We start from the raw sequence: 19799 nt of genomic DNA, 5'->3' as shown, positions 1-19799 counted from the left end.
AACTGCTTTTGAACTTAAATTGAAAGTTAAGCAAAATACAATTGAATTAGGCCTACTATCATGCAAGCCTTTCTGTGGGAACCAAGCCTATGTTTACACATTTTCATTTTTTTTTCACTATTCATAGAGAAACTAATTTGTTGAAAATCATCCTCAGTGTTTTGAGTTGGAACACATTACTAGATTCATTGACTGAAAATACTTTCATGATTGGTTAAATTTAGATGTTTCAGAGATTACTTCATCAAAGAGCTGTTGATTTAATGAGGTTTCCATTGAAAATGCATAGTCACCATGGATAATAGATAATAGAACGATATACAGGCAAACGATAACCTCACATTTTACTAACATATATGTCCTTGTAATCAAACTGCCATAGTTTAATGAACCCAAAGATTCCCTAGATGCTTTACAGTTTCTCGAAAGCGATGAGATTGTGATGGAGGAGGACTTCAAAGCTAATATAATAAATATAAGCACTCTGGAGGCTTTAAGAGTAAGACACGTTTTGTTCAGCGGTACGTGATCATCGCTCACAGTCATTTTCATTTTACCCTCTCTTCTTGCACGATTACTATCTCTGCAAGCGATTCACCCGAGCACTCAAAGCCTCCCTACCAGTTTTCCTCCTTAGTCAGATTCTTTTCCTCTGCTCTCCTTACTGGATCCCTCACAACTGTCGGATCGATGTGCAGCTCTTCCCTACACAATCTTCCTTGCCTCCATGTCCCGGAATATGCCATCACCTTTTGCTCCTTTATTTGCACTGACCTGTATTCCCTCTCACAATTGGACTTATTTTTCTAATAAACACAAAAAAACCAACTTTCATAGTTAATTCCATGTGGCCCTTCAAACCTCTATTCACCTCTGCTTTCTCTTTCTGGGAAATCAGGAGTAATTAGTTGTGTGGCTATTTTTATCTTTAAGACTTTGGCCAATCACTAAGATTCATTCTGTCTCTATATTATGGATAACGCTAGTGCTAATTTCCTGGTGGATTTGAGGTCATGATTAAACAAGATAATGCATGTAAAGTATGTATTTAAAACAGGGCTGGCACATGGTAAAGTTTTAATAAATATTATCATACTGAAACAAATATATATTTTCCGTACATAGTAAGTGGCTAGAACTTTTCTAAGCCTTTCCTTATGCTCAGTTCATCCAGAATAAAGCCTCTTTCAGGAAGCATTTATAGAACTCTCTGGATAATTGAGAATACTGAGACCTGTGTCTCTTATCAATTAGAATGTCTTAAGTCACATGGATTTCTTCTCATCCTTGGGCTGTTTGAATTTTCAAGTCTTTTTAGACATGATAATCTTTTTAGATTAGATGATATCAAAGTGTTGGTGGTTGTTAATTTTAGCATAAATACTAGTTAAAGATGTAATTCATTGTTGACACTTAGGACAGTGCCTGGTATGCAGGGTGCACTCAATAAATGGTATTATTATTATTAATGTTGTTGTTGTTATTATGTGTCCAGGGTTTCTCTCTCCTTTCTTTCTGTTCTCCTAAATTAAATGATTGATACATTGCATTTAAAAGTAATGTCCAAAGTGCCTTTTAAAACATTTCAGAATATATTAATTAAAAGACAAGTCAGTAATATCCTAGAGATTATTGTTTACATCACTTAAAATTCGTACATTCATGACATCCTAATTTTGAGATGATTTTTTAAATTAAGAAAGCTAACTCAAGGTGAAGTATCTTACCAGATGTTTTCATTAAAAAATGTTTTTGCACTTCTGTGAAAATCTTCAAAATCAATTCAGTAAATACTTAGAGAGCAACTACCTCAGGCTCAAGTGTTGTACTATGTGTTAATTCCTAAGGACGATTTATAGAACGTTAAAATCCAAAAATGGATCCTGAAAAGTTTTGCCAGCTGCCAGGATGGATTACTTTAAATCCATGTTTTAAAAATGCAAAACTGTTCTAAAGGAAAAGTCTTTAGTAAAAACCTTTACTGTCTAAGTTTCCACAGATATTGTACCCTTTGAAAAAGGCAGCTTCAACAAGCCAAGGTCTTTCATTGTGTGCTTACTGAAACTTAAAAAGTAAAAAGAAAAAAAAAATTAAAAACAAGCACTTGGGGCCAAAAGAGGTCTTCAAAGATATTTCGTTGAGTTTCTTTCCTTTGGGAAATTCACAAATTCTTCCTTGTATCCAAAATTTTTGAAATAACACAATCATTAATGTATTTTGTTATCGGATTTGTTCACAAGACCATTTCCAGAAACTTGTTTTGAGATACTCTCCCTGCAAAAATGGATCTTCAGTTACTTGAGAACTAACCCTGATATTTTTGTCCTTCACAGCATTGTTTTAGAATAAGATTAGAAGCTCTGATCTATAGTATTTTGTCTACATATTCTTTTAAATTTTGGATTGCAATTTGCATCTCTCCCGTGGCTGCATGCTTCGCCGAAGTCCGAGTCAGTTGACGGTGTCAGACCTGAACTTGGAGTGGGTAATTTGAGACGGCGTTCCTAGGAGTTAGAAGGAAGCCTGAAACTCTAGCAGGACACGGGGGTGGGATTAACGTCCAAAGCTCCGCACCGGTTCCCAACTGATTGGAAGGGACGAAGTGGGTGGAACCTTCTGACCCTGCCCCCCTCCCCCCCCCCCCACCCCCCGCCTCCGTCGCTGGGGACGCTCCGACCAAGGCAACCGCAATGGATCAGGAAGAGGGGTCGACCACCGTGGACAATATAGTCACTCAGTTCAACACCTATGAAGACTTCCTGGACTCGCAGATCACTACACTGGACATGTACTACCTGGAGGTAAGGGCGGCAGCCCCGCAGGGGGGGCCACAGTTTCGCGTTCCTCGGTCCCTCCCGAGCCCCCGCGTCGTGGGGTGTTCGCCCCCTGGCGGTGGACCGCGGGAACGGCAGGCCCCGCAGTTTCCCGACTGCTGTACGGCGGGGCCTGGGTCCGTACAGAATTCGGGCCCCTGGCGTCCGTGACCCGGCACGGACCCACGCACGCGCGCACGCACGCGCGCGCACGCACGTACACTCGCTGCGGGGCCTGGAATGTCTGTACGGCGGCCTCCGTCACCCCCCTCCTGGCCCGTGCCCCTTCCAAAGTCCTGCTCCTTTGAGGAACGGGGCTGGATTCCGAGGCCCGCTGAGACCATTCCGGGCGCTGCAATTCAGGTCTGACTCTGTTTCTCTTTCCTTTGCCAGTTTGTACTAAAGAACGGAAGACAGTATCCTTTCAGGTGTATCTAGTATATACTAGGCATTTGGTTCCATGAACTTCCACCCCAAGCTAGTTGACTCAGAAAGCCCTTTAATTACGTTACAGCTCCCTGGCATTGCAGGCATGAGCTGATTCATTTTTTCGAGTTGATTGTTCACAACTATTGTTGATAGCTTAAAAAAAAAGAAAAAAAGCCTGCAACACAGCAAAATCGGACGTAATTGGGATTGGCTACTGTCTTCCTCTCAGCATCCATCCTCCGACCTGCTTCTTAAAGGTGTGGGGATGGGTGGGAAGCTGGTAGGGGGCGGGGGGCCGAGGAGGGATGGAGTTCTTGTCTTCTTCGAGGAGAACCAAGGGGAAAATAATAGACTACGGGTCCTGAGAAGCAGGAGGTGGACGGTGGTCCCTAGAACCCGGGCGTATTCCCAGACCAGGCCGACTAAATGGGCACTGACTTGGATTCTCCTGCCCTGGAGCCATGCCACAGAGCCGCCAATTGCCCCTCTCTATTTAGGCCAGAAAGAGCAAGGGCCTCTGTTTGGGGTCACACCACACCTGAGTCTGAGAAGGATTTGTATCCTGCAGCCAATCCCCAAACCCCTTATCTGCAACAACATGATTCAGCCGTTTAGGGGACTGAAATTTTTGGACTCCAATGATCGTTTTCAAAGTGAGATTTTACTTCAGTGTGGATTCCAAGGTCTGAAAAGTGCTTATCCTCCAAAACACATTCATGTTCTAGATAGGAACATAATTTTAAGGAACTAGAATCATCTATTATTAGTCCTATCTCTGCTAAGAGCAAGTTGTGTGACCTTGGACAGATAATTTGATCTTTCTGGAATTAACTGTTAAAAAAAGCCAGGTGATATTTCCAACATGTCTTCTGATTTCAAAAACAAGCTTTTTAATATTTTATACAGATAACATGTTTAAAATCATGAAGGTTCCGTTTTATGCCTTGCATGGAAGTCACTGCAATGAAGGGGAAATAGTAGTGGTGCCAAACAATGTTTGCATCTCAAGTTTTGAATATCTAAATAAACAAGAATGAAATATAGACAATAAATATCCCAATAGGCTATAATCATCTTCGTAGCACTTGTGGAAAATTGCCAAGCTTAAGCTTGATATCCTTAAGAAGGGTTTCAATTTTTTTAAAGGCAGAGGTTTTTTTTTCATGTGAATTAGAAAGTAAAAGCATTAACGTTGATTAGGAGTGGGAAATTAATACTCTGTGTTTCATCAATCAGAATTTTAAAGATCTGCAAAATGGGTAATGGTGACTATGTTTAGGTGAAAGGTAAAGAAATTTACTTTTAAATTTGGCATTGGTTAAGCCAGTTGCTGTCAGCCAGCCTCTTTCATTGGCCACCTTAGTGCTGGCATGATGGGCACAGGGAGGAAGATGGAGGCTACACATGGGCCCAGTAGGGTGGGCTCCCACTTGCCAAGGCTGATGTAGCTACCGCTACCTCAGAATGTCCAACTTGGATGACAGGCATTCGACTGTCAGCAAGCAAGTCGAATGCCTCCGATATAGCACCATTTCTCAAGGGAACCAGCTAACCACTTGGTGGCAACTAAAAGCATTGGGCCCCTTCAACTTTGGAAGGGTCAGCAATTCAGTGTGATAGGAACAGACACATTTGGTAGTAATGGGTTTGCCTCTTCTGGCTATAGTCATAACACTGCTCTGCTACCTAATGGAATATTTTTTTCTCTTGGTTTTATTGAGATCTCATTGACATATCACACTGCCTAAGTTTAAGGTATAGAGCATAATGACTTAACTTACATATTTTGCAAAATGATTACTACAGTAAGTTTAGTTAACATCTGTCATCTCATGTAGATGAAAGAGAAAAAAAAGAAAAAATAGTGTTTTCCTTGTGATGAGAACTTTTAGGATTTACTCTCTTGGCAACGTTCAGCTCTACCACCCAGCAGTGGTAGCTGTAGTCATCAGGTTGTGCATTACATCTCCAGTCCTAATTTATACCTGGAAGTTTGTACCTTTTGACCGTGGGCATCCAATCCCTTCATCTGGTAACCACATATCTGATCTCTTTGAGTTTGTTTTTTTGTGTGTTTGTTTGTTTGTTTTTAGATTCCACATATAAGTGAGATACAGTATTTGTCTTTCTTAGTCTGACTTATTTCACTTAGCATAATGTCCTCAAGGTCCATCCATGTCATTGATGATGGCAGAATTTCCTTCTTTTTCATGGCTGAATAGTATTCAGTATGGCTGAATGGTACACCACTTTTCTTTATCCATTGATCTGTTGATGGACTCTTACGTTGTTGTTTCCATGTCTTGGCAGTTGTAAATAATGCTTTAATGAACATGGGGGTGCAGATATCTCTTCAACATAGTGTTTCTGTTTCCCGTGGATGTATTCCCAGAAGTGGAAATGCTGGCTTGTATGGTAGTTCTATTTGTAATTTTTTGAGGAACTTCATATTGTTTTCCATAGTGGCTGCAAGCATTTCCTTTTCTCCATATCCTCACTAGCATTTGTTATCTCTTGTCTTTTTGATGGTAGCCATTCTAACATGCTGTGGTATTATCTCATTGTGATTTTGATTTTCACCCTACTGATTAGTGGTGTTGAGCACCTTGTCATGTACCTGTTGGCCATTTGAATATCTTCTTGGGACAATATGTCTATTCAGGTTCTTTGTCCATTTTTAAATTAGATTGTTTATTTTTCTGCTATTGAGTTGTATGAGTTTTTCTTTTTTTTATATTTTGGATTTTAACTCCTTATCAGATATATGATTTCCATTCCATAGGTGACCTTTTCATTTTGTTGATCATTTTGCTGTGCAGAAACTTTTTAGTTTGATGTAGTCCCACTTATTTACTTTTGATTTTGTTGCTTATGCTTTTGGCGTCAAATCCAAAAAATCATTGCCTAGACACTTCAATGAGCTTTTTTCCTGTTTTCTTCTATGAGTTCTACGGTTTCAGGTTTTACATTTAAGTCTTTAATCCATTTCAAGTTAATTTTTTTTTTTTTTAAAGTAATTTTTTTTTTTTAATTTTTTATTTATTTATTTATTTATTTATTTATTTATGGCTGTGTTGGGTCTTCGTTTCTGTGCGAGGGCTTTCTCTAGTTGTGGCAAGTGGGGGCCACTCTTCATCGCGGTGCGCGGGCCTCTCACTGTCACGGCCTCTCTTGTTGCGGAGCACAGGCTCCAGATGCGCAGGCTCAGTACTTGTGGCCACGGGCCCAGCTGCTCCGCGGCATGTGGGATCTTACCAGACCAGGGCTCGAACCCGTGTCCCCTGCATTGGCAGGCGGATTCTTAATCACTGCGCCACCAGGGAAGCCCTCAAGTTAATTTTTGCAAGTCATGTAAGATCTGGGTCTAGTTTCATTATTTTACATGTGACTATCAAATTTTCCTAGCACCGCTTATGGAAAAGACTGTCTTTTCTCTGTTGAGTATTCTTGGTTCCCTTGTCAAATGTTAGTTGACCATATGCATGGGTTTATTTCTGGGCTCTCAATTATGTTCCATTGGTCTATGTGTCTGTTTTATGCCATTACCATACTGTTTTGATTACTATAACTTCCTAATATAGCTTGAAATCAGGAATTGTGATGCCTCCCAGTTTGTTGTTCTTTTCCAAGATTACTTTGACTGTCTGGGGGCTTTTGTGGTTCCACATAAATTTTAGGATTTTTTTCTACTTCTGTAAAAAAAATGTCATTAAAATCTTGATGGGAATTGCATAGCATCTATAGATGGGGTCTTACGGAATGATTATTTCATCCACAGGCACAGGGTCCCATTTACCACTCTGTCAGACTAGGGACCTAGGCTACAACAGAGGAGCTGTGGGAGTAAGGACCTGAGCATGTGGTTCACTTTTCATAATATATTCAGAAACATTCAGAGCTGCCAGCAGATAGATCATTGGAATGGGTTGCTAAAAGCATAAATGAAGTGCCAATTTGGAGATGATAGTTTCAGAGAATGGGTGCCATCTACCATGATACAGCATATACTTAGCATCCAAGATCTTTGCACTGAGCTTTGTTCCCTTTTTCTGGGAACTAAGAGGTTAAAGCACCTAACCCAAAGAATTTGGACTTTCTTTCCTTACTGGGGCCTCTGCGGGTTAATTGTCCTGGTACTAAATGGGGGAACATGCCATCAGGTGACTTGGTGAGAGTCAGTTGAATTAGAAGTTATAACTCTTGCCTGGAATCTTCAGGCTCCTTGTCTAGGAATCAGGAGGCAAGAAGAGAGTCACCATCTCGGCAAGCATAATTGAGCTTTACTGTCAGGAAAAGTTAGGACTTATAAAATCAGTCATGAAGGAATGTGTTTGGAATTTTGGTAACTCACTTGGATGCCTCTTGGTAATCTCTTTCTCAGTTGTGGTGGTAAATGTACAAGGGCAGCAACCCAGACTTGAAAATGGCATGGTGACCAGGGGTTCAGAGCCCTCAGGAATAAGGGTCTGGCTCACACCACTTGATATGCTACCAAGACCAGTAGAGATGTTAGTTGAGGGTGAGGGGAATCTAGACTAGGTGGCAGAGGTAGGAGATGATATTTGTGTGGTTCTGAGTCAAGCTGCAGCAATAAGGGCTGAAGTTTACCCTAGTATCTTTCTTCTTACATACATCTGAGTAGTCTTCAAAAATATATATATTTTTAATAAATTTTATTTATTTATTCATTTATTTATGGCTGCATTGGGTCTTCGTTGCTGCACATGGGCTTTCTCTAGTTGCAGTGAGTGGGGGCTTCTCATTGCCATGGCTCCTCCTGTTGCAGAGCACGGGCTCCAGGGCACATGGGCTTCAGTATTTTACTACATAAATATTTTCATTGTATGTAAATATATATATTATTCTTCATTTATATTTTCTACACAAAAGGTAATATTTATATCTTTCTGAAACAAAAAAAATCGACATTAAATCTTGGAGGCCATTTAATGTCACTCTATGTAGATCTTCCTATTCTTTATAAGTTGCTACATTGAATCCATTGTTTACTTAGGTTGGTCCTTTGGAAGTTCATTTTCCTTATTGCAATATCCCAAACAACAGTGAAATGAGCGTCTTTTGTACATCCTCTTTGTGTGCAGTTGTAAATGTATCAAAAAGTAGAATTGATGGGTCATGATAAACATGGTGAAAGTGCCCTCCAGAGTAGTCATTTACTCTCGCACCAGCGTGTATGAGACACCTTTTCTCTCAGACAGTCACCAGCATTTGATATTGTCAACCCTTTTGTTTTTTGTCAAATCATATGTGAAAAAAAACTCGTTGTTTTAATTTTAATTTTTCTGATTATTAGTGAGGTTGACCATCTTTTAAATTTTTCCTGGCCATTTGCATTTCTTTTGCGAATTGCCTATTGCACTTCCTTGATTCTCCGCCCGCCCCAGCTTGTTTTTCAAACTTTCTTTCCTCTCTTCAGGCTCTTAGTGGATGACTTCATCTCTCCAAATCAACAAAAAGAGTCAATCAGGCTGGAACCCTCTTCAGTTTTCTACCATGAAACTTATAAAACCACCTTAATTTCTGCCCATCCTCTCTTCCTTCCCACCTGTGTTAATGGTGTCTACCATGCATGGTGCCTATCTGAATATACTGAATCTGGCATTTGAACACCCATTATCATTATAATGTTTTGGGAATTTTCCCAACTCTGAGTCCCACCTCCCTAAGGTAGAGGCAGAAATTCATCTTCTCAGTTTTCCTTGCTGCTAGTGTATCTTTGTGTGACTTAGGCACTGCCAATCATATACACCTACATGAGACTGCTGTATAGGAAAAGAGTGACATGAGGAAGAAAGCACCATGTAGAATCCATTTTGTATTGAATGAGGTGGTTGAGGCTCTTGACTTTCAGTTGATGCAGTGGCAGAAGTTCGGTCGTGTAATGTCCTAGGTCAACATGGTGAGTTGCAGTATATGTTTTCAGTGGTGGCAGTGAGGGATATTTGCTGAAATAGTTTGTATGGCTTAGAATATTGTTTCTGGCTGTGTAGGCTTCAAATTTCACTTTCCCAGGGATCTTTGGAGCTATTGTATTTTAATAATTCCTTTTTAATGCTTGGACTGGGTACAGTAAACCCTGCTGTTTGCAACTAATAGGCTTGATCGATGATGGTCACTTGCATTCTCTACCCTTTTGCTTCATGTATTTAGGGAACTACCTCTATTGATTAGCTCCTCTCACCTTTAATTCCATCAGTCCCTTCTGTGCTCAGTGAGGTATCTCCCATTCTCCCCTCCATATCTGTCTTTTCTTCCTTTTTCACAGTTATCCTTCTTGAATGAATTGTAAAATCCTTAATCTTTATTTCCTCCATCTTCTGTTTTTCAACCCACTGCTAGCTGGCTCCCATCTTCACATTCAATAGAAATTGTTCTTGCCATGGTGACAAGTGAAGGATGTGTCACTAAATCCAATGGACACTTTCTGGTTTAATCATTCAGTCTTCCATTGAAAGGATGGATTAGATTGTTTTACAACTAGAGGCAAGAAGATTTTTTCTGAAGCTTTTTAGGTATATTAAAAAAAGAAAAAGTTGTGGCTGAAGTAGACACTGTGGACTTGTAGAGCCCTGGGTATAATCAAGCTTGCTTTCTTCCTTCCTTGCTTGCTTCCTTCCTTCCTTCCCTCCCTCTCACCCTCCCCCTTCCTCCCTCCCTCCTTCCTTTCCTTCCTACCCGTCATCTGTCTATCCATTTTCCTGGTAAATATGAAATAGAATAAATCTATAATAGCACTAGGAGACATGAAAGGATGCTACTCTACAGGATCAGAAATTGTGCTTATTTCTGATAAGTTAGAGATTGACAAGATAGAGAAAACCATAGCCCAAAATGAATAAATAAGAACAGTGTTGGGAAGGTAAAGCAGATTTAGAGAAAAGTCAGGGGTAACAATAATACAAAGAGCAAGAGAGAACCTATAATTGATTAAAGAAGTTAATTCTGCATTAGCTAAGCCAGAGGTGTATCCTATCCCCAGCATATACCTGCAATGTTTAACCCAAGGATAAATGAGAGAACTGCTCTCTAAAAAAAGTGCCTAGCAAGGAGTCCTGGAGCAGGTAAAGGGGCTTGAGAGATAATCAAAACTAAGTGTGAAGTAGTTAGATAGTGCTAGAAGGCCAGAATAGATGTTGGAGAGGAGAAGAAAATCTGGAGAGAGTTACACTTATTACCAAGTCCTTCTTATTTTGGTAATTAGGTTGGAGAGGGTGGGATTTACCCCAGACCGCCTTCCTTCTTCATGTCCACATCCTCAAGTGGAGTCTGTACATTACTATACTCTGCTCTTTTACACATAACTTCCTCAGTTCATCTATTCAGAGGAGAAACCAGTTAGGGAATCAGATCTGTACGACTATAGAGGGAATCCATGCTAATGACTTTGCTAATTACCCAGTTCTCTATTCATAACTATGTATTCCCAGATGTTTGAGGGAACACAGGAGCATGAAAGAGAGGGCCTAAGATGAATAAGGAGAACAAGTAATGTCAGACAAAACAAAACACTCAAAACCCTGAGGCAACTTTAAATAAATTCTAATTTTCTACCTTACAGGCATTTTAATATGTATAATATGAAGTCTGTAAGCAAAATAATAGACTGGTATGAAAAGGGAGCAATCAGAGAGCAAGAAAGAATTCTTAGAAATTAAAAACTTGATGACATTTTTAAAAGAGCTAACTAATGGAAGGACAATGTCACTTTTAAAGGACAATTTAATGATCTGGAAGTTAAAGTTGATGTAATTACCCAGAATGCAGTAAAAAAAAATGAGGAAAATAAGAATTATATGAAGGAAAGTATGAACAAATAATTCAAGGAGGCTCAATATTTATCTAATAGACATTCCAGAAATAAATTATACAGAAAATGAGGGGGATAAAATAATCAATGGAATAACAACAACAACAAAAATTCTCTGTGTTGGAGATAAGTGCAAGATTGTAAGTGCCCATCTTACAATCAGTTGCTTAGTAGGATGAATGAAAAAGATCCACACCTTGGCAGTTAGTGGTAGAATTACAGAACTCTGAGAATGAAATGATAGTTCAAAAATAATTCAAATTGCATGACATCAAAATTAAAAACTTTTGTATGGAAACTTGGTGTATTGAAAGACACCATCAATAGAGTCAAAAGGCAACCCATAGAATGGGAGGAAATATTTGCAAATTATATATCTGATAGGGCTTAATATCCAGAATATGGAAAAAACTACAGTTGAACAACACAAAAGCAAATAATCCAATTAAAAATTGGGCAAAGAACTTGAAAAGATGTTTCTCCAAAGAACGTACACAAATGACCAATAAGCACATAAAAATGTGTCAACATCATTAATCATTAGGGAAATGCAAGTGAAAACCACAATGGCATATCACTTCACACCCATTAGGATAGCTATTATCAAAAAAACAGAAAATGACAAGTGTTGGTGAGGATGTGGAGAGTATGGAACACTGTACACTGCTGGTGGGAATGTAAAATGGTGCAGCCATTGTGGAAACAGTATGACAGCTCCTCAGAAAATTAGAAAGAAAATTACTATATGATCTAGAAATTACATTTCTGGATACTATGTAGCCAAAAAAATTGAAAGCAGGAACTTGAACAGATATTTGTATACTCATGTTGATGGTAGCATTATTCACAATTGCCAAAGGTAGAAGCAACACAAGTGTCTACTGATGGATGAATGCATAAACAGAATGTGGTATATATCTACAATGGAATATTATTAAGCCTTTAAAATGAAGGAAATTCTGAAACATGCTACAACATGGAAGTCTTGAGGACATTATTCTAAGCAAAATAAGTAGCCACAAAAAGACAAATACTGTGTAATTCCACTTATATGAGGTGCCTAGGGTAGTCAAATTCACGGAGACAGAAAGTAGAATGGTCATTGCCAGGGTCTTGGGGGAAGGGAAGATGGGGAGCTATTGTTTAACTGGCACATAGTTTCAGTTTTGTAAGATAAAAAGAGTTGTGGTGACGGATGGTAGTGATGATAACGTCACAATAACATGAATGTACTTAATACCACTGTACTGTACACTTAAAATGGTTAGTCTTATGTCATGTATGTTTTACCACAATTTAAAAAATAATTCAGAGTGTCAACAAATAACCTGTAAATGGGAATCAGCTTGATCTTAGACTTTGCATTCCTAATAGTGATTCCTAGAAGAAAATGGAGTAATAGCTTTAAACTTCTTAGGAAATTTTACTTTGAGCCTAGAATTCTGTCCCTGGCTATATTCTGTCCCTGTTTGGCCCCTGAGATTCTGTTTTACCTTGAGTTCTATCCTACCCCAACGTGCTCTGTGCTGTGTGCTCCAAGAGGTTGATTTCTGATGACTACTTCAACTGGACTCCCTTTACATTTGGCCAGTTGGGTTCAGCCAATAAGAGGCACCAGTAAGAGATTAGAAGCCAGGAGGCTGGGCATTTTTTTTTCAGACTCCTTCCATACTGTGCTACAGGTTAGCAGTCGATATTTTCTTCCATCAAGCCAAAACTCAGGGTCTGATAACACTGTCCTACAGCCATCTCCCTGTGTCCTATTAGTTGCTCCCTCCCCTTACCTCATTTGCATAGGTTAATGGCTACTAATACAGTAGCTTACTGCTGTTGCTAGCTGCAGGGTATTTCATTGTACCACTTGGATTTCTCTTAACCTGGTGAATACCTTTGTAAATTAACTCAACCATTCAGTTTCCTTCAGTTACTCCATTTAAATACATCATCTATTTCCTGCCTGGACTCTGACTAAATAAAGTAATATTCAAATGGGAATGCAAAATGAAGACATTTTTGGGGAAAATCAAGGACTCATAAAACCACTGACAGATCTCTTCTGAATTCATAACTTGAGCAAATGCTTCATATATTTTTACACAGATTTTCAAATTATTACTATAAACTTGTATGTAGTTTTCTTTTATCTGTTGTTATGGCTCTTTTCTGATTTCTAAAATTGTTTGTGTATTCCTTCTTTTTCACCATAAATCTTGCCAAATGTTATCTAATTTCTTGGTCTTTTAAAAGAATAAGCTCTTGAGGGACTTCCCTGGTGGTCCAGTGGCTAAGACTTTGTACTACCAGTGCAGGGGGCCCGGGTTTGATCCCTGGTCAAGGAACTAGATCGACATGCCACAATTAAAGATCCTGCATGCCACACCTAAAGATCCCGCATGCCGCAACTAAAGATCCTATGTGCTGCAATGAAGATCCCGTGTGCCGCAACTAAGGCCCAGTGCAGCCAAATAAATAAATAAGTAAATGTTAAAAAAAAAAAAAAAAAGAGGAAGCTCTTGAAATCAACTATACTTCAATTTAAAAAAAAACAGAATAAGCTCTTGGCTTTCATTAGACAATTAAAGCTGACTGGATTTGTATATTTTAATTTCTATTTTATTCATTTTCCTGTTGTTTTTATTCTTTCCTTCTATATCATTTTGGTGTATTTTGTTATTCTTTCTCTAGTTGAATGGTTAGCTGTTTATTTTCAAGCTTTCTTTTTTCTATTAAATGCACTGATGCAGTTTTTCTGTGTACTTTATTAAGGTTTCATATACAATTTCCTTGCCAAAATTTTTAAACTCTGTATGACAAAATATATCATAAATCACAAGATAAGCAACTACCTGAGAATAAATATTTGCAAAATGTATACTCAACAAGGACTTGCTGTATAGAATATAGCTTTATAAATCAATAATAAATAAATAAAATCCAATAGAAAAATGAGCAAATTTAACAAACCGGTAATTCTTACATGGACGCTAAAAAATAATAATTATATGAAAAGTTGTATATATATATGGCATAATATAATTTATGGAAAAAAGCTTTTAAAAATCATGAAACTATGTCAAATATTTTCCCCTTTCATTATGTGGGTAGTCCTGTGTAACTAACCTGCCACCACATGGCTGGCTAATCCCCAAACTGTGAGCTTCTCATTTTCTTTTCCCAAGACCTTCAACACACTTGGAAGCAACCAATACCGTTATGTTTCTTATTGTCACTAAATTGTCCTCTGGCAGCAAACACTTGGTTACCTAAAGCTCTGTTTTCATTGCACGTTTCTAAAGGTGATAAATAACTTGGCCTCTGCATTTCACTGACTACAGTATAATCTTTTCTACTGTAAACAGGGCTTGTAATACTTTTAATAAGATCAGAGAACCAATTCTAGGTAACCCAGAACCAATTCAGAGAACCCACCCTTAAATTTCTATTCCTCTGGAACCATTGCCAATAGCTAATTGTGACTCATTCAGGGTTCCATCAGAGAAGCAGAACACACACACATACATATATATGTAGATGTAGATGTAGATATATGTGTGTCACATGTATTTACTTTTTTATAAAGATTTGCCCCTACACAATTATGAGAACTGTTTAAATGGTCAATGAAAGGCTGTTTCTTTGGTGTCTGGTGCTGGAACCTGAAGTCATTAGGACAGACAGCCAGGAAGGAAACGTACATGAGAATTGTGGGAAACAAGGGCAAACAGACCTGCAAGGATGAGCTAGAATTCATAAGGACAAACTGGAACTTGGATCAGGCCCTCACCTCTTTCACACCTTCATCTTTGATGGTAGAAGAGATCTGCAGAAGAAGCTGACACCTTTAGTCACAGAGCTTAACATACTCATGCACTTGTCCCAGGAGTTGGAGGACGTAAAGGAGAAGCTTCTATAAGAGCTAGAACAATATGGCTTCTCCTTTGCTGTCTTCCAAATCTATTGCAAATGTCTCTTGTGGCCCAATCTAACCTGTAACTATCTAAGGAAGAAAAATTATGGAAACAAAGCTCCAGCTTAGCTAAGTTGACAGAATACAAATTCACTACATCTGCCACATGTTAATTTTTTCACAAGGAGAATGTATTCTTTTTTTTTTTTTTAATTTATTTATTTTTGGCTGTATTGGGTCTTCGTTTCTGTGCGAGGGCCTTCTCCTGTTGCGGCAAGTGGGGGCCACTCTTCATCGCGGTGTGCAGGCCTCTCACTATCGTGGCCTCTCTTGTTGCAGAGCACAGGCTCCAGATGCGCAGGCTCAGCAGTTGTGGCTCACGGGCCTAGTTGCTCCGTGGCATGTGGGATCCTCCCAGACCAGGGCTCGAACCCATGTCCCCTGCATTGGCAGGCAGATTCTCAACCACTGTGCCACTGGGGAAACCCCAGAATGTATTCTTAAATCATTTTATAGGACTTGTGTAACCCTGACATCAACCTAGAGGAGGATAGCACAAAATGGAAAGCTAAGGACTAATTTTACTTATGAACTGGATGAAAAGAAGTGAAAAATGAATCTAGGACTATATTAAGAAATAATAGATCAGAGACTACTAAATACTACTCTTAAGTAGTGTGATTTATCATAGGAATGCAAGGATGAGTTCATACAGGAAAGATTGAACTTCTCATCAGAAATAATACAAGTCATGGGACAATGGGATGACATCTCTGAAGTGCTGAAAGGTAAAAAGTCATCCTGGAACACTAATCCAGCAAAAATGTCTTTCAAAAATTAAGGTGAAATAACTGAAGACATCAAAGAGAAAATTAAAAAAAATTCCTGGAGAAAAATGAAAAAGAAAACCCAACAATCAAAAATCTAGGGGATGAAGCAAAAGCAGGTCTGAGAGGGAAGTGTATAATGAAAGAAGCTTTTCAAGAAACAAGAAAAATCTCAAATAAACAATCTAACCTTACACCTAAAGGAACTAGAAAAAGAAGAACAAACATAACCCAAAGTGAGTAAATAGAAAGAAATCATAAAGATCAGAGCAGAAATAAATGATGTAGAGACTAGAAAAACAATAGAAAAGATCAATGAAGCTAGGAGCTGTTTCTTTGAAAAGATAAACTTGATAAACCTTTAGCCAGTCTCATCAAAGAAAAAAGAGAGAGGGCCCAAACAAATAAAATCAGAAATGAAAAAGGAGAAGTTACAACTGACACCACAAAAATACAAAGGATCATAAGAGACTACTATGAACACCTATATGCCAATAAAATGGACAACCTAGAAGAAATGGACAAATTCCTAGAAATGTACAATGTCCTAAAAATGAACCAGGAAGAAACAGAAAATATGAACAGACCAATTACCAGTAACGAAATTGAATCAGTAATAAACAAACTCCCAACAAACAAAAGCCCAGGACCAGATGGCTTCTCAGGTGAATTCTACTAAATATTTAGAGAAGAGTTAACACCTATACCTTTCAAACACTTCAAAAAATTAAGGCAGAAATAATGCTTCCAAACCCATTCTACAAAGCCAGCATCACCCAAATACCAAAACCAGACAAAATCAGACCAAAAAAGAAAATTACAGCCCAATAGCCTCAAAAATCCTCAATAAAATATTAGCAAACTGAATTCAACAATATTTTGAAAGGATCATGCAGCATGATCAAGTGAGATTTAACCCAGAGATGCAAGGATGGCTCAATATCCACAAATCAATCAAAGTGATACACCATATTAACAAATTAATGAATGAAAATCATATGATCATTTCGATAGATGCAGTAAAAGCTTTTGACAAAATTCAATATCCATTTATGATAAAAACTCTCAACAAAGTGGGTATAAAGGAAACATACCTCAATATAATAAAGGCCATATATGACAAGCCCACAGGTAACATCATACTCAACAGTGGAAGGCTGAAAGCATTTCCTCTAAGATCAGGAATAAGACAAGGATGCCCACACATGCCACTTTTGTTCAACATAGAATTGTAAATCCAAGAAAAAGAAATAAAAGGAATCCAAATTGGAAAGGAAGAAGTAAAATTGTCACTGTTTGCAGATGACATGATACTATACATAATAAATCCTAAAGATGTCATCAAAAAACTACTAGGACTCATCAAGGGACTTGGTAAAGTTGCAGTATACAAAATTAATATACAGAAACCTGTTGCTTTTTTATTTGCTAACAGTGAACTATCAAAAAGGGAAACTAAGAAAACAATCCTGTTTGCAATTGCATCAAAAAGAATAAAATAGTTAGGAATAAATCTAACTAAGGAGGTAGAAGACCTGTACTTGGAAAAACTTAAGACACTGATGAAGAAAAGTGAAGGTGACACAAACAGATGGAAAGATATACAGTGCTCATGGATTGGAGGAATTAATATTGTTAAAATGACCATGCTACCCAAGGCAATCTACAGATTCAATGCAATCCCTATAAAAATACCAATGGGATTTTTTCATAGAACTAGAACAAATTCTAAGATTTGTATGGAAACACAGAAGACTTCAAATAGCCAAAACAATCTTGATAAAGAAACAAAGCTGGATTTCAAACTATAATACAAAGCTATGGTAATCAAAAAAACATGGTACTGGCACAAAAACAGACACATAGATCAATGGAACAGAATAGAGAGCCCAGAAATGAACCCACACTTTAATGGGACATTAACCTTTGACAAAGCAGACAAGAATATACAATGGGAAAAAGACAACCTCTTTAATAAATGCTGTTGGGAAAACTGGACAGCTGTATGCAAAAGGGTCAAACTGGACTACCTTCTCACACCATGCATCAAAATAAATTCAAAATGTTTTAAAGACATCAATGTAAGACTTGTAACCATGAAACTTCTAGAAGAAAGCATAGGCAGTGTGCTCTCTGACATTGGTCTGGGTAATATATTTTTGGATACATCTCCCCAGGCAAGGAAAACAAAAGCAAAAATAAACAAATGGGATTACATCAAGCTAAAAAGCTTTTGCACAGCAACGGAAACTGTCAATAAAACAAAAAGGCCACATACTGAATGGGAGAAGATATTTGCAAATGACATATCTTAGAAGGGGTTAATATCCAAAATATACAAAGAACTCATACAGCTCAACATCAAAAACCCCCCAAGCAACCTGATTAAAGAAATGGCAGAGAATCTGAATAGACATTTTTCCACAGAAGATATACAGATGGCCAAGAGGCATATGAAAAGATGCTCAATATCACTAGTCATCAGGAAAATGCAAATCAAAACCACAATGAGATATCACCTCACAACTTTCAGAATGGCTATTATCAAAAAGACAACAAATAACAACTATTGGCGAGGGTGTGGAGAAAAGGGAACCTTTATGTACTGTTGGTGGGAATGTAAATTGCTGCAGCCACTGTGGAAAAGAGTATGGAGATTCCTCAAAAAATTAAAACCAGAACTACCATACAATCCAGCAGTTCTACTCTTGGGTATTTATCCAAAGAAAATGAAAAACACTAATTTGAAAAGACATGCACCCCTATTTTCATCATAGCATTATTTACAGTAGGCAAGATATAGAAGGAACCTAAGCACCCATCCACGGATGATTGGAGAAAGAAGATGTGGTTGCAATAGCATATTACTCAGCCATAAAAAAGAATGAAATCATACCATTTCTGACAACATGGATGGACCTAAAGGGCATTATGCTTAGTAAAATAAGTCAGACAGAGAAAGACAGATACTGTATGATCTCACTTATATGTAGAATCAAAAAAATCAAAACAAATGAACAGATATAACAAAGCAGAAATAGAGTCAGAGATACAGAGAACAAGCAGGTGGTTGCCAAAGGGGAGGGAATTGGAGAGAGGAGAGAAATAGGTGAGGGAGATTAAGAGGTACAAACTTCCAGTTGCACAGAAGTAAATGAGTCACAGGTATGAAATGTACAGTGTGGGGAATATAGTCAATAACTATGTAATATCTTTGTATGGTGACATATTTGTTAACTAGATATCGTGGTGATCATCTTGCAATGTATAGAAATATCGAATCACTATGTTGTGTGATAGGACCTAACTTAGTGTTGTAGGTCAATTATACTGCAAAAACAAACAAACAAACATACTCATAGAAAAACAGATCAGATTTGTGGTTACCAGAGGTTAGGGTGTGGAGGGAGGGGTAATTGAATGAAGGCAGTGAAAAGGTATTGAACTGCCAATTATAAGAGAAATAAGTACTAGGGATCTAATGTACAGCATGATAAATATAATTAACACTGCTTTATGTTATATATGAAAGTAAATCCTAAGAGTTCTCATCCCAAGGGAAAAATATATATATTTTTCTATTTCTTTAATTTTGTATCTATATGAGATGATAGATGTTCACTAAACTTACTAAGGTAATCATTTCGTGATGTCTATAAGTCAATTATATCTCAATAAAACTGGAAGAAAAAAATTAAAGTGAAATCAATATTTTTTTCAGTAAAACAAAAGCCACGATACTTTTGTTGTTAGCAGACCCTTACTATAAGAATTGTTAAAGATTTTTAGGTAGAAGGAAAATCATATATTAGTAGGAAACTTAGGTCTACACAAAGGAATGAAAATCACCAGAAATGCTAAATATGTGAATAAATGAAAGTATTTTATTTCTCAGTTTCTTTAAAGATTATTGACCATTTACAGTAGAGAGATGGCTTGTAATTCCACCAGTTAAAACATGGTAATGGTTAATTGGGGCAACAACTTCAACTTTG

The 19799-nt window shown here is 37.9% G+C and overlaps 1 protein-coding gene across 1 annotated transcript in view; it reads left to right on the top strand.

Annotated features, from left to right (window-relative positions):
- Positions 1-2676: 2676 nt before the first annotated feature.
- The window catches only part of CFAP299 (cilia and flagella associated protein 299), a 601825-nt gene continuing 584702 nt past the window's right edge, over positions 2677-19799 (top strand). The window contains exon 1 of the mRNA XM_007165606.2: positions 2677-2801. Coding sequence (XP_007165668.2) covers positions 2691-2801 — 111 coding nt within the window. The 5' untranslated portion in view covers positions 2677-2690. The remainder of the gene's footprint in view (positions 2802-19799) is intronic.

This window comes from Balaenoptera acutorostrata, chromosome 5 (genome assembly GCF_949987535.1).
Source record: "Balaenoptera acutorostrata chromosome 5, mBalAcu1.1, whole genome shotgun sequence".
Classification (NCBI taxonomy): Eukaryota; Metazoa; Chordata; class Mammalia; order Artiodactyla; family Balaenopteridae; genus Balaenoptera; species Balaenoptera acutorostrata.
Note: the sequence above shows the minus strand (reverse complement) of the source record. Positions and strands in the feature narration are given on the sequence as shown.